The sequence below is a fragment of the Artemia sp. Qi Xiang Cuo genome, chromosome 13 (assembly GCF_049724085.1).
Source record: "Artemia sp. Qi Xiang Cuo chromosome 13, ASM4972408v1, whole genome shotgun sequence".
Classification (NCBI taxonomy): Eukaryota; Metazoa; Arthropoda; class Branchiopoda; order Anostraca; family Artemiidae; genus Artemia; species Artemia sp. Qi Xiang Cuo.
Genome location: NC_142806.1, coordinates 29,350,244 through 29,366,561, shown reverse-complemented (window position 1 = coordinate 29,366,561; position 16,318 = coordinate 29,350,244). Strand labels below are relative to the sequence as shown.

Here is a 16,318-nt window from a genome sequence, read left to right as displayed (position 1 = left end):
GGAGCAATTAAGTAGTAGGATAGGATAAACCTATCCTCTCCACACAAAAAAGTGACCCTTTGTATACCTATGCGAACCTGGCAACCAAAGTATAATCACCTACGGAACAAGTACGTCACTCGTCGCCTGAATCACACTGTATCATAATTATTGGCATGGGCAAAGTACTTTGGCTCGGAGCAATTAACTAGTACAACATTTTGCGTCTAGAGGCGCTGAGGTACGCGGGGTCACTTTTGGAGAGTTTTGTCAGTACTTGTTCCGTAGGTGATTATACTTTGGTAACAAACAGACTTATGAAGGAGTCATAACAAAGAAACCCTTCAAGGTGGATATTTCTTCTGTACTGCGCAAGCCCACTCCTACCCTTAACCAATCAGAACAGTCTCTTGTTATCAGAACTACAAGATGTATTCTGTATTACAGTACAAGTACAAGTAGTAATTACAATTTTAAAATGGTGAAATATTAGTTGAAATAAAATTATATTAGCTCTGTGAGCTGTTAAAGACAGAAAGGCCTACAAGCAGGATTGAAATATGACAAATACGTATAATAAAATTAAATAGCAGAGAAAAACGTGGGTAATGTCAGCAAGCGGACAGAAAAGAGGCGAAAATGACAGAAGCAGATATTTTGTCCGGAACTTCCGCCCAGCCGTCTTCAGTGCTCAAGAAAAAGAACGAAAACTAACCTTTTGAAGTAATTGTTAACAGAGCAGAAGAAAGACTGAATGAAATAAACCAAGCCAGAATAAATGAAAGATTATTCGTCAATTAGATTGGGCAAGAACTCCCTGCTTAGTAATTGACTTAGCTTGTCTACTGACCTAATTTTCATTGAGAGTGTAGATGATCTTAATTTAAACAAAAGAAAAAATGTTATTTGAATCCTTTAAATTGAGTTGATAGGAATATCTCCAGTATCTTTATTTAAAGCAAGATCTCTATGGATTTTTTAATATCAATTACCCTCCTAAAAGAATGTGGGAAGCCATTTACTTTAGACATTAAAGTTGCCTCATCAAAAAGAACTAAATGATCTGGATTTTCAACAATGTGGAGGGCCAAAGCAGAATCAATATCCTCATTTTTATTTTAAATTTCATATCCCAGAGAAATCTTCTGTTCATGCCGTCGTTCCCTCGGGAGCCGGCGTATACGCTTTCCCCCGGACAATACCCCCGTGGAGAATTCCCCCTCATCCACGGAAACAAGTCTTAATTTAGAAACCACTTACATATAGTGTTGTAGCTGGTAAAATTAGTCACGGTAAAATTTGGTAGTTTGCATAGTTTACCGTAATTTTACTTGACCCCGTAAAATTTGTATTTTACCAATTTTACGTAATTTACCGGTAATTTACGTATTTTACCGGTATCTTACATATTTTACTGACTTATTTTACGAGGGTTTGCAATTTTTACAGCCCAAAAGCGCAGAGGCTGACAGTAACAGGTTTAAATATGATTTTGTTTTGTGTATGGCTGCATTACCCGGTTTAAAAGGCCGTCTGTCTGACTCATGGTTGCCACACTTAGTAAAATCTTACTAAATTTCGCAAAAATAGACCTGAGTTAGTAAATTTAGTAAATAGAGGTCCAAATTAGTGAATTTTTGATAAAAATTTTAAATTTAGTAAGTTTTTTATTAAATTTGCTAGAAATATGAAAAAAAATGTTATATTTTTTTGGTGTAGAGTTTCATTCTGTTGAGCAAAATTTGAATATTTTTTTGTGTCTGAATTGAAATTTTTTATTCTATGGCTTCAGTTTCAGTCCCTCCCGCCTCTTCATCACCATCAGTATATCGCGTGAAGCTTTGAAAACCTGAAGCGTGAACTTTTACCTGAAAGTGTGGGAGACTTTATTAGAGACCTAGTCAACTATATTGGTTTTAATCCAAAACGGAACAAGGAGTATGAACATTTCCCCCACGGAAATCGCCCCCTATTTTCACCCTGGATAATTCTTGATCTTCGTTAGAAGAGAAATTGAAATGTCTACTCTCTGCGTACTCTCTGTCTACTCTAGGCAATGCGTACAGCATTGCCTATAGTAAAGATCCACAAGGATTCAAGGTATTAATACTTGTTCATTTATTTTTTCCAAGAGGCACTTCATGTGGAAGGGGTGGCCGAATACACTTTGGAGGGAGCTCAGTCAATTGGACATCGAAATTTCCGGTGCCTTTTAGCCTGCTTTTCAACCCATTGCTGCCGAATGAGTTGTTACTGACTACAGTGTCTTTGAGAAATTCTTATTATAGTTTAATGGCCCTTGTGTGTCAGCAATTGTCTCGAAAGAATCTTAAGATAAATTCAGAATTTGTTCTTGAGAGGGACGAGGGGAGGCTGGAGATGAAAATGGATATACAATCCTCAGGACCGTATCCAGGACTTCTGTTTGGGGGGGGGGAGCGGCGGAACACGCACATTCATCTGAATGAGAATCTGAGTCTGAAGGAGGGGAGAGGAGCTAGATTTGCCAGCAGATCCTGTTGAAGACGGTCTTAATGACTGAAAGTGACTGAATGTTCTGCTATTATGATACAGTACTTATTTAATCAAAGTGTTACAAACCACTTTTTATTACTTTTATTCGGTGCTTTTATAAGTAAGAGAAAAATAACATGTATATGATAGGGGAATTGTGGTTGAATGCTATTTAAATATGCAACGCTGTTAGGGCAACATTTCTTTGGTTAAAATGTAGAAAGAAAAATTACTAATATAATTTTACTCCCAAATAATTTTTTTTTTTTTTTTTTTTTTTTACAAAATGGATTTCCAAGATAAGATACTGTCCAAGTTCCAAGGCATTATACGAAGCACAAGATTACCAAAGGAGTAAGCTAGACTGTTAACTAAATTGATGAAATTCTAGATCAATGGTTCACAACCGATTTTGGGTCATGCCCCACCAAGACATTTCTAAAATCCTGATGCCACCCTCGTAGTATTTAAAGTTTGTTATTCAAAATTTTACGTTTATTCACCTGAAGGTAGCTTAAAAGGCCATTTACTTGATGTCTATTTTTTGGTTCGTCCTCTAAGATTTTTTATATTAATGAAAAATATTGTCTGAGCGCAACACTTGTTATAGGTTACACAGCAACTGAATCCTCGTGTAATTGAACCCTAGTGTATCTGACCCCAAGTGCAACTGAACCCAGGTATTACTGAACCTCCGTGTAATTGAACCCACATGCAAATGAACCCTCGTGTAGCTGAAGGCACATTCGCCTGAATCCTAAGTCGGAAGGAACTGAACCCCGGTTTAACTGGACCCTCGTCAAGCTCAACCCCAGTTTAACTAAGCTTTCGTGCAACTAAACCCTCCTGCAACTGAACGCCGTAAACTTAACCCTCGTATAACTCAATCCCCATTCAACTCAACCCTCACTCAGCTCAATATGTAATTCAGCCCGTTTTGTCGGAGGGGACAAAAGCTGACTCGAATTTGTCTAATTCTTTTAAAAAAATCTTTAAAAACCTAATATTTTAAACGAAGTTTTTATTTGTTGGTTAATTCTTTTATACCGCTTCGATGTAAAACTATTCCTTCCATCCCACTACAAAAAACAAAAATGTATTCTTCTGTCCATATATTTGAAAATTAGCAGAGCTTTTCATGTCCTAGGACCCGAACACACTTGAAGGTCATGGTTGCATGGTTTTATTTCTCCAGCACTGATAAGGCGCTAGAGTATCGTAGAAAGCTGTGTAATGCTATTTGAAATCTAATATTCCCATTTACACTTTTTTTTTTGCAATTTCCTCATGATAACACCTTCATAAAATGCCTTATGGCACCAAAATCCAATTTTAGCTTCATTTCTGGAGTGTAGAGGCTTGAAACCATAAAAGATCTACCACTGAAATCTCCATGAGGAAATCTCCATTTTTTAGGGGGGGGGGCAAAATAGGTTGATCCCATAAACTTGCGTTAGGAGCCAGTTTAATTAACGCACCGGGGCTTTAATTAAGTAAATTACAATACTTTAGACTATGTTAGGGGGGCGCGCGCCCCCTCCCCCGCCCCCCTGGATCCGCCACTGCTACCGAGTGAAAAAAATTCATCCGAACACAAAGCTGATTCCTAACTGATTCAAGCTATTAATTTTCATTTCAACTCTAAAATTAGTTAGTAAACAAATTCTTGGAAATTACTAAAATGTGCTTGATACCCCAACGTATCTTCTTTTTCTTTCTCTTTTTCCAAAGCACTAGTCCCTCACTGGAATATCGTAGGGGCACTAAAATGGATAACCTTCTGAGGTTCTCGGAATTAGCGTTTTACTTTTCCCACCCCATAAAGGTGAGCATTGACTGGTGACTGGTTTAATGTTACATAGCACACTTCACCAGCGTTGCCAACGCTTTGAGATAAATTGTACCATTTTTCCGACGAAAGTTGTACCACAAAAGATTAGTTTGTACCATTTGAACAGTAGGTTAAAAATTTGCCATTCGCGTCGCTTTGTGACGCTCGCAGGTAGCGAGCGTTTTGTGATTTCATTGATGTTTCATTGATTTCGCCGAAAACCGAGAAAAACTTCTAGGGCAAGAGTAGGAAAAATAAACCCAAGGCAGTAGCAACCTCACAGCTTGAAATATGAAGAATGCTTCTATAGACGTTTTCAGCTAAACAAAAATAGCAGACCCAAACCGCTAAGAGCATTTAAGAAGAAGGTTTCAGTAAAGTTTTCTGAAAGCGTTCTCTAATCTGATTGTTGGGGTTAATCCTTTCCTTCAAAATTTTGGGCATTAAGGCGAATAATCGATAAATTAAGAAGGCCACTAACGTAGTGTCAACAACTTATAATCCACCTATAGGATAAGTAACGAGCGCTAGAAGCTACAATCAAAACATATCAGCAACCACGCCATGAAAGCAGCTAACACCACAGATTCCCATGGGTCAACGGACCAGGCTACCCACCGGCGAGTTACACGTTGACCACATAATTCAATGGTCATCCTACATAAGTTCTTGGTTGATTTTACTAATCAGAAATAAATTAATTTAACAGAAGTATTTTGACAATATTGCAAAAGAAATCAATAAAGGTAATAAAACTGTAACATCAAAAGACGAACATTTGTGCTAGTTGGTCATTTTTTCTGCTGTTTCTTCTTATAGCCCAACTTTTTCATATCCCCTTCCACAGTTTTTCCACTTTGGATGCAGAACCGTTTTCAAGGGTGGTTTCCAATTCTTTGAGACGATCCGTTTTGCTCTGAGAAGCCCGTTCATGGTGGTGAAACCGAGACGATTTCTAATACTAGTTTTGTTGAGATTGACAGCTCACAAAGTTCGCTCCGCAGCAGCAGAAGCGTGAGGGAGAACAATTAGGCTTAAACTGAAATGCCCGAGCAGAAGAAAACGCTTTGCCCCATTAACATCTTTTTCCCCGTAAACCCGAGCCCAAAACACGGCTGGATATGAGTTAATCGAAGTACCAAGCTTAGAGCAAAAGGGTAATCTCCTCCACTCTAGGACGATATCTTCCAGGTCATTGTCACTCAGTAAATTTAGAAACTGAGCGAGAAGCGGTGCCAAGTTTGGCTGATTTTACTCTACTTTCATAGCATAGCGTGGATGAAGCCTATCAAATTTTCTTACCAATGAATAACTGGAGTTGAAAAAAACGTTTTCTCATCACAGAGCACGATCAAAAATTTCCTACGCTCTTTTTAAACTCAACTGCAGCAGAGAGATACCTTTTCTTTGGCAAAAATCACTTCCGCTCGGCCTCTACATTCCATGTCCTTGACAACGACGTAGTAGTTGGTGTCATGTGGGTTTAAGAGGTGGAAATCACTTTCTTTGGTATAATTGGCAACAAAAGTGGGATGCTATTGTCTTGTATACTTCAAAAAAACGATTATAGACAGGAAGGCAAAGTAAGCCTTGAAAACCTCTGACAGCAGATTTCTTAGTATGGCAGTGGCCTTCCCCGGCTTGTTGGCCTCTTTAAGAGTTTCCGCACGGAAGAATAAAGTCAAGCAATCCCACTGCTCCAAATATCGAGCTACAACGGCTTGTCTAGACAACCTTCAAGTTGCTATATGTCTCAAAATTCGATGTTCTTTCAATTCCATTTACTTTTGCAATCCTAATATCTCACTGGCCTGTTTTGGGCTGCGACAAATATAGCCGTATATATCCTGACAAAATCTTCAATTTTTTTTTGGCAATTGCTTGGCGGCAACACTAGCACGTATGTGAATGGAATAGCATGAACAACCAAATACAAATAAACTTGAGCAGTCTTCTGACAGCTTCGCCTAAACACCACCTTGCTCCCCGCATCATAACCGACGCATTGTCTGCGGCAAATCTTATTAGGTTTGACTTTCGCGCTCCAATTTTTAAAAAAAGCAGTTTAGCAATGGCCCGATATATATTTTTGGCTGTACATTGCTGAACTTCTATAAGTCACAACAAGAGTCTCTTATAGGAAAACTGTCTTCTCGATCACCATCATTCAGATCAGGATGGCGAACAACTATAACCAGGCTCTTTTTGTAACTCAAGTCTGTACTTTCATCAACTATCATCGAGAATGATGCTTCTTGATGATTTCGCACAGATCTTCGAAACCAACTTCGTCATTAACATCGTTCACGAGGTGTGAACAACCTTAAAATTTGGATTGTACCAAAAAAAATTTCAAATGAACCGCAGTGTACCTGGACCTCTAAATTGTACCAAAAACGGTTGTACCTAAATTGTACCTATTTGTACCAAATAAAAATATTACTTTTTACCGGAAACTTTGTCTATATGTTCCTGTAACTGTATGTCAATTCGTCTGAGTCACTACTATCTCTGTCAGTCGGTTCTACAGGGGAATATGGCATTATGACTATAAACCAACGTGTAGACGGTGAGAGGGTTGGGGGGGGGGGCTAACTCTAAAACATGAAAAGCACTTTTGATTATACTGTAGCCGGTTCCTTCGCAAGTGAACCCTCGTGTAACTCAACCTTCATTTAACTCAACCCCCATTTCACTGAACCCCCATTCAACTCAACCCGATTTAACTGAACCCTGACTCACCTCACTCCCCGTGCAAATGAACCCTCGTTTAACGGAACTCTGTGCAACATAACCCTCGTGCAACTCTACCCCAGTTTAACTGAACCCTAATGTAACTCAATCCCCCTTTAAACGAGCCCTCGTGCAACTCAACTTCCGTTTGACTCAATCCCCATGCCACTCAACCCTCGTTTTTTTGTGCTCTTATATTTTATGTGTCTTATACATTTGGAAATGTGTCTTATATATTGGAATGTGTCTGGAAATGTGTCTTATATATGTCGTTTTTTTATGTGTCTTATATATTTTGAAAATATCAAAATTTTCTATGCCCAGGGTCCAAACACACTTGAATCTCATTATTACAGCAGTAGCTGCACCCTAGTATAGAGAAAACCACGGCCCATTGTAGCCAAAACCTTAAAACACGTTAAAAAAAAAACTAATTAGAAGAATTTACCGTTTATGCTGATTCAGAAATGATAGCTATTATTCCAATTCATCTTAATAGTAAAATTTTATTACGGAAATAAATTAATGGGAATTTTTAAAAAGAGCTGGAAACGCTGATAAGTCTCTTTATTCTGTTTTGTTTCTCCAGCATTAATAGGACACTAAAACATCGTAGAGAGCTGTTTAACGTCATTTGAAAGCTAATACTTACATTTACTGGCTTTTTATAATTTGGTCATGGCAACACCATCATAAAATGCCTTATGGCATCAAAATGTGATTTTAGTGTAATTCCTGGAGTGTAAAGGCTTGAAACCATAAAAGGTCTACGACTGATATCTCCATGATTGGAGACCTTTAAACAGGTTCCTAAAATCTCCCTCTTGAATGATTTCCTTCCCAGTCCCCTTTGCCGGTGGAAAACAATTGAAAAACTACCAAGTGAAAAAAAATTCATTCAACTACAAAGCTGATTCGTTAATGATAGATACTATTTATTTTCATTTCAACACTAAAATTAATTACGAAACAAATTCTTGGGAATTTCAAAAAAGTGCTTGATACCCCGAACGTGTCTCCTTTTTCTTTCTTTAAACGAGTGTTCAGTTAAATGGGGTTGAGTAGTGCCCGTCGTTGGGTCGAGTTATGCATTAAGCCTATTGTTTATATATACGGTTTACCATTGGGAAAGAGGGGAGGGGTTAAATCAAGGGTAAGTCAGAAAAGGCTAAGGGTATTCAAGTTTAAGGAAATTAAGGAGAGGCTTGAGAGAATGTTGAATCAAATAAAAAAAAACTATGTGCATCCAGGCTTTCAAGGGGCGTATCTGTGAATAGCTATGGGTACTAAGTTGAAATTTTCTGGGCATGTTGAAGGGGATGTTGAAACAGCCAAAAGACACTATGTGCATCCAGGTTGTCAAAAGCGCATATCTACAATATCTCAGGAACGACTAAAGGTATTAAGTTGTAACTTTCCAGGAATTTTCAAGGGGACAAAAGCTAACCAAAAGACACTTTGTGCACCTAGGTTGTCAAAAGGGCATATTTATGAGGTAACGGGAATGACTAAGGGGATTAGGATGAAACTTTCAGAGTATGTTGAAGAGGACTTAAAACGAAATAAAAGAAACTATACACCTAGAAAATTAAATCAAATGAACATTATTTCCCTCAACATACCTCGCGAACAGCTGATGGTACTAAGTTACAACTTTAAGGATATGTTGCTGGGAATCATAAACTAACTAAAAGACACTATGCGCATCCATGTTGTCAGAAGTGCATATCTGCAATATCTCAGGAATGGCTAAGTGTATTAAGTTGAAACTTTAAGGGTATGTTGAGGAGAATTCAAGACTAAATCAAAAGACACTAGACACCTAGACAAATAATCAAAGATACCTTATCTTCCCTTTTCACGGCACGTTGAAGGGAACGACGAACTAACCAAAAAACACTATATGCACCTAGGTTGTCAAAAAAGCATATCTACAGTACCTCGGGAATGATTGAGGGGATTAAGTTGAAGAAACTTTCAGAGTATGTTGAGGAAGAATTAAAACAAAATAAAAAAAAACTATACACCTTGAAAATAAATCAAATATACCTTATCCCCCTCAACATACCTCAGCTGAGGGTATTAGGTTGAAACTTTAAGGGTATGTTGAGGAGAATTTAAAACTGAATCAAAAGACAATAGACAAATAATCAAAGACGATTTATCTTCTTCAACACATCTCAAGAGAAGATGAGGCTATTAAGTTTAAACTCTCAGGGCATTTTGAAAAGGAGGACGAACTAACCAAAAGACACTATGTGCACCCATGTTGTCAAAAGGCGTATCTGCAATATCTCAAGAATGTTCAAGGGTATTAAGTTAAAACCTTCAGAGCATGCTGAGGGGGATGCAAAACTAAATCAAAATACGCTATGTGCATCCAAGTTATCAAAAGAACGTTCCTGCAATATTTTAGGAACAAATAAGAATAGTAAGTAGTCGATTTCAGGGCATGTTGGGAGGGGGGATTTAGAACTAAATCCAAAGACACTGCGTGTAGTCACATTGCTAAAAAAAATCCCAGGAACAGCTAAGGGTACTACGTTGGAACTTTCAGGGCATGTTGTTGGAGATGTTGAACTAAACAAAAAGACACCATATGCATCCAGGTTTTCAAAAGGGCATTTCTGCAATGTCTCAGGAACGTCTAAGTGTATTAAGTTGAAATTCCCAGTGCATGTTAAGATAAATCACAAGACACACTGTCAAAAGGGCTCATATGCAACACCTCAGGAACAACTAAGGATACTTAGTTGAAACTTTTAGGGAATGTTGAGAGGGATATTGAACTAGATTACAAGACACTATTTGCATCCAGGGTATCAAACATCAAATGCTATTAAGTTAAAACGTTTGAGAGATGATGAGGACGGTGAATCAATGACATCATGTGCATCAAGGTCGTAAAAAGGATTTTTCAGAGATTGTTGAGGGGAATGTTCATTTAAACGTTGTCAATATATGGTTGTCAAAACATGTCAAAATCATGGTTTTCAAAACAGATATATGCTATAACTCAGATGCAGCTAAAGGAATTAAGATGTAACTTTCAGGACACGTTGAAGAGAATTTCGAATTAAATCGAAAGACACTATGTGAATCTATGTTGTTAAAAAAAGGCGTATCTAAAATATTTCAGGAGCAACTAAGGATACCAAGTTGAAACTTTCAGGGAGTGTTGGGAGGGAAATTGGACTAAATTATAAGATAATATATGGATACAGGTTATTAAAATTCTATGGGTACTACGGTGAAACCTATAAAGAATGGTGAGGAGGGTGCTGAACAAAGTCGAAGACACTAGGCTTTGTGCATCAAGGTTGTAAAAGAATTTTTTTTTTTTTAGGGAATGTTGAAGGGAATATTCAACTAAATCAAAATACAGTAAGTACATCATAGGCGTAAAAATAACATATCTGCAGTATCTCAGGACCTTGTTTTAGTGTTAAGTTGAAGCTTTCAGGGAATGGTCAGGAGGGTGCTGAACAAAATCAAAATTCACTGTATACATTAAGGTCGTAAAAAAGGCAAATTTGTGATATGTCAGGAACGGATAAAGGTATTAAGTTGAAGTTTTCAGGGAATTTCAACCAAGAGGGAAAGCCATCAGTTGGACATATGCACAGGGAGAATGGTTTCAAGCTTCACCCCTCTTAAATTGTCAAAATTTTTCTGATCTTCCTAGATAAAATAAAACTTCCTACTTAGTTTCTGCATCATTTGTCTGTTTTAGTGGGTTGTGACGAATCCCCCCTCTGAAATAAATTACTGCGCACATACCTGTAAGCAGCCAGTTATGAAAAAAATAGATAAATAAAAAAGTCTAGAGCACAAGGCTGACCAAACAGGAACGTATTATCGCGAAGAGAAGAATTTACGGAGCTTATCAACGTTGGATGAGTAACCTACTAAAACAAGAATGCTTTTCATCTTGCCGTCATTAACATATATTAAAGATTTTTGGCAAAAAAAAATTTAAAGAAAATATTTTATCTTCTTTTGTTTTGACAGTCACAAAGTTCCGAAATTTTTAAATAAATATAAGACTGTATCTATTTAAACGTGATACAAAGTAAAAAGGCATAAACAAAATACAATATAAACATCCACCAAGATAAGAAAATTAAATGTTAAAGTATCTGTAATTGGAATATTAAAAAAATTCGAAACACAGGCTTTAACAACACGAGGTAAAAAACAATCTTTATAAACCTGTTAAATACACAAGCACAGAGACACAAGTGCGCATACGCAAACACACACAGAGACACATCCACACACATACACAGAAACAAACACACACAGAGACACATCCACACACATACACAGAAACAAACATACAAAGGCACACGCACAGAAAATCTCTTCGAGGTAACCGAAGCAGTTTCTTTTCGAGTGAGGAAAAGCAAAATTCTTTAATGAAGCCATACCGAATCATCTTAAAGTAACAATAAGAGAATCTGTATACTTTTATATTAAGCTCAAATCAATAAACTAGTTTTGTTTTTTTGCCATTTGAAGTGTTTTATTTGAGCCTAAAACATGATACTCAAGTTTACTTTTGTAACAAAAAACTAAAATAATAGCAATTTACTTTTTGTTCTTCTAAAATTCTTCTTTTCTTTGTCAAGAATGTAGGCATAAAAAGAATTTGCGACGAGAGAAATTCCTAAACCTATATAGTAGTAATATAAGTTTTGTCTAAATGTTAGCAGCATTTGAAAGGCAATAATAAAGTCATGCTTTGTTATGTCTAAACCTTTTCAGACTCGTATGCAGCTGCTAAATTCCTAAAATCTCTTTTGTACATTTTTCACCAAATCATTAGTGCATTCAATTAATCAACGTTTTTCACAGTAAAGATGATCAATATCAAAAACCAATGAACCAGTTTTTAATAAAGAGTCGGTTACATTGTCTCGATATCTGAGCGGTACAATCATTGAATTCAGAGCATCGTTCAATCCGAGTTAACCAAGTTAACTCTAGCTGTCAAAAACAAAGTCACTGCAAACAATTGTATTTTTGATCGTCTCTTTGTGTCATTGGTTGACGCAGTAGCCTACACAGCTGAGAAATCGTCATGATCATCAAGACAACCTATATGTCGTCCGCGTTCGACCAGAAGAACTCAAATTCAAATGGGGTCCAAAGGGTTTTTTTGCCACCTGTGGCATCTTGTCCATGCGGTCACGTCCCCAGTTTGAGAAACGGTGGTTTAGAGAAAATAATAAATTACAGTTTTCTGAGTTTCAATTCAATTAGACACCTTGGTGCTAAGGCTGTGGAGTAGGTAGATCCTACTTACTAACTTACAGAGCTTTTATATGTTTCTGATCCCACTCTCGTCTATGACGTATTATGAAAAGCCCTTCGGTTTCTGAAGGTAGGACCCTGAATCCTACAGAAACTCTAAAAGTTTGAAGCATCCGACATCGAAATCAAAATTTGAAGCATCAAGCATCGTAAGTCCTGCATTTAATAATTTTTTTAACAGTAAGCTTTTACCCAGATAATTATTTTGTCACTGTAAAGCAAAACCGGAGTCCTCTTGACAGCCTGGAAGTATTATATATGAAGTTCGAAAAATTAATAGAATCACAGTTAAGTAATTCCACCTGACTATGAAAGCTGCGTGAAATTATACTCCAAGCTCCAACTCGAAGTCATTATTCCGAATCACTACGACTTCAGCTCCCTTTGCAATAAATTAGTACTGACACCGACTCCATAGCTCTAGATTAAACCATTACTGAGATGACAAAGTTAGCCTTATATGTACACTTATACGAAAGGGGCCTTCAGTGCCAAGTAAGATGAAAAAATCTTTCTTATCTTAAAGTTCACGAAAAAGCAAAGACAAAGTAATCTAGATTCACGCTTAAATCAGACAGATATTACAAAGCTAAGAAGCAAGGGTTGTTCAGATCTCTGTTAGTAAAGAAGCAGCTTCTGTACTGTTCGAGTCAGGCATGTTTGCTATGAGAGTATGCCTCGCTTTCCCTCGGCTGCTCAAACCTTAATCTGCTGCAAATGAACCCTTACTTCGTCTAGTGATATGTATGCAAGTCGCAAGAATGGAGCCTATGCGATAAAATGAAGGAGATGCAGTGAAGGGATTAAAGCTGTGTATAAAAGAAATTCATTCCAGCTCAAATTTTCTTTCTTTTTTGTGATAATTCTTGAAAACTCTATAGCCTACACCTTCATGGCTAAAGAAAATCAAAACTAGGATAAAAAAAATCTTTGGAACCATCTATCTTAATTATAACATTTTGCATCGGGCTTAACAGAATTTAGGGCATGGTATTTACAGGTGATAGGTCTCTCACTTCCAGGAATCTTGCAAAGCGTAACGCCACATAAAATTTACTAAATACCGTCATTTGTAGAGCCTGCACTTTAGAATTTAACTAAAATTTTTATTTTATTGGGCTGGTTTCTCCTTTTTTGTTTAGGCAACTTTATTGAATCAAGAGCAATATAGTTTTATCTCATCAAATAGTGAGTATTCATTAGGGTATTTTAAACTGTTTATTTTAATGAACTTACTAGGTGCTGAATTATGTTTGTTTGAGATATGGCTGACTAAGGCTGATTTTAAGTAACATGCCGGATTTATTTTCAGAAAGCTTTTTTATTAGCTTTACGGGATCATCAAAAAATCAGAAAAAAAATGTCTGGCATCCTCTTCATGAGATTACCTTTAGTTGTCTTTAATATTATGCATGAAGGATCTTGTAAAATCCCGGATATTTGCATTCTGCACGAAAAACTAAGCACTACACACCATATTTTTGAAAAATCAGAATATTTCAGTCACAGGTTACAATCATATATAGTTTGTAACTAGACTTATCCGCACTGTCTTTCAAATACTGGAGACTCTTGACTGAAGTAGTTTAGGAACAACTCAGCATGGCTTGTGTTTTATGTAAAATCTAAATAATACACATGAAGTAACGCTTTTTTCAAGTTTGTAGTTGATTCGTAAAGCCAAGTGAACGCCTACTGAAGGAAAAAAAGAGTAAAACCCTTTAAAAATGCGTCGTTTTTCATATATTCAGTATTGTTAGAATCAGTAGTGTCATTGGGGGGAGGGGAGGGTATTTGTGATTATATAAAAACATTTTATAGAAGAATATACCTGTATACGAGATTAAATACAAAAGGGAAAAAGAGCAAGCCCCTCTAAGGGGACCGACAATGAAAAGGTCTTTCAAAGTTTTTTTAACCCATTGATTGAAAAGGAATGTCGTATTGTCATGACAATTTTTCACAACTTGAGGAGGAGCTTAACTGCTCCCTCCTTATGGACGAAGCCTCAATTAAAAGCTAATAAATTTAGAAACAAGAGATAGGAACGTTTAAATTACGTCATGTATTACGTCGTTTACATACGTCATGTATAGCCAGTGTGGTCTTAGAAAGCATTAACGTTTAAGTTTGGGGAAGGATAATTTAAAAAAAGAGTTGCAAAGAGCCCAGCACAACTGATAAAGCAGTGTTGCCAAGTCATTTTTCAAACTATAAAATCGATATAAAAAATCTAAATGGAAGTGGACCACAACAATTTGACATTTCCTTATATGTTCAGTATTGGTTCTTTCTTATTTTCAAAAATGCTATCCATTCCATTATCCTGTTCTTTTGGCGAGGAGTTTCAACAGCCAGGCTCACCGTTATTTAGGCAGTGATTCCTAAATTTCAAGACTAACCCTCCATGTACTATTGAAATCCCTTCATACACCTAAAGTACTTGACAGATGCATCGTTTTCTTCTATCGTTTTAAAAGCGTACACATACAAACAATAAAATAGCTTTCTCACAAAAAGGTAGTGTTTTCTTAGCAAATATTTTAAATTTGCAAAACATAGATGCTCAAAGAAGAAAATTCATTTGACCAAGCCATCAAGCAGTATATCAGGTCAGATTGGATGAGTGTGTCCTCTATAGTAAATAATTTCACAAACCCATCATTGAAAATGTTCATTTGTATTGAGCCGAAATTTCAAACTTCAATAATTCAACATAGAAAATTTAAATTAGTCTAATTCTAGAACGAATTCCTAGCTGGAAAGCTGGCGTAAAATACGTTCGGATTGAATAAATATCCAAGCCAGTTTTAGCTTGGAAACCCTGCATCTGTTCAGGCGTTAAACAAACCAAATTTCAAATCAATGAGATACACTGATCTAAACGGAAAAAAGCGGAGTTTTGCTCTAGCTTGGAAAAAAGATTAAGGGTAACTTACAGTAGTGAAAATTGGCGCTAGTGTCACCAGAAAAGACAATCGCCAATGTTATCTAGTATTTGGCGTTTCTTGGCGTTTTTTATTGAAAGCAAAATTAGTTTAATGCAAAATTAGTGTAGTAATAAGTGTTTGATCTCAGTTTTCAGAAAAAGAACAAATACAAATTTTAAAAGAAAAGTCCAGACACGCCAAACGCTAGATGGCATCGGTAATTTTTGTACAACACTAGCGCCTGTTGCCACTCTTATAGGTTACTAGCAGTACTAGCTAGTAACTAGGTTACCTAGCAGATTTACTAGCAGTAGGTTACCTTGACTTTTTCTTCTTCCTCGTCCATTTTTGAATCAACCTGGTCATATGATTTGATACCAGATTCACCCTTCTTTGGCTTCTTTTTATATACATCACCATGATTCTTTATATAGTCAGAAAAATTTGTATAATCAGCCGGCTTCTTAGACATGAAACTCGGCGGCAAAGGCACACCAAGCCTTTCGGGGATCATAAATGGCTCTAGCCAACCAACAAGGGGGGTAGTGTCAGATATATAAGGGATCGCTCGATGGTAGAACAACAATCCATCTATGTTTTCTGGACCCCATCTCTGGAAGAAATGAGCAACAAGATGAGTGATTTCAGTTGTAGTCACAAATTGTTACCAAAATACACAAAGATTATTTTTTTTGATAAGGCATATCTTTAACAAAAAACCAGGCCAAAAAGAAAAATTATAAAACACACAAATGCGCGACAGCAAATTAATAACTTATATCACTATTAAAACAAAAATCTACTAATTTTCAGCTCTTTGAGAGGCTTCCGGTGGATGATTTTGGAATTCCTTTTTTAAAATGATTTATGGTAAATTTTTTGACTGTTGAACTCTAAAAGAATATATAACAAAGGAAACATTATATAAATTTTGGTAAAATTTTTCATACCTATGTCATGAGTACTCAATATTATTCTACCATGTAATACCAATGATATTTTAATAGTTTATTTA

The 16,318-nt window shown here is 36.6% G+C and overlaps 1 protein-coding gene across 1 annotated transcript in view; it reads right to left on the bottom strand.

The window, feature by feature from the left end:
* Positions 1 to 16,318, bottom strand: part of Snup (snurportin-1) — a 118,809-nt gene that overhangs the window by 2,040 nt on the left and 100,451 nt on the right. The window contains exon 7 of the mRNA XM_089098797.1: positions 15,623 to 15,916. Within this exon, the coding sequence (XP_088954923.1) occupies positions 15,623 to 15,916 (294 nt within the window). The remainder of the gene's footprint in view (positions 1 to 15,622; positions 15,917 to 16,318) is intronic.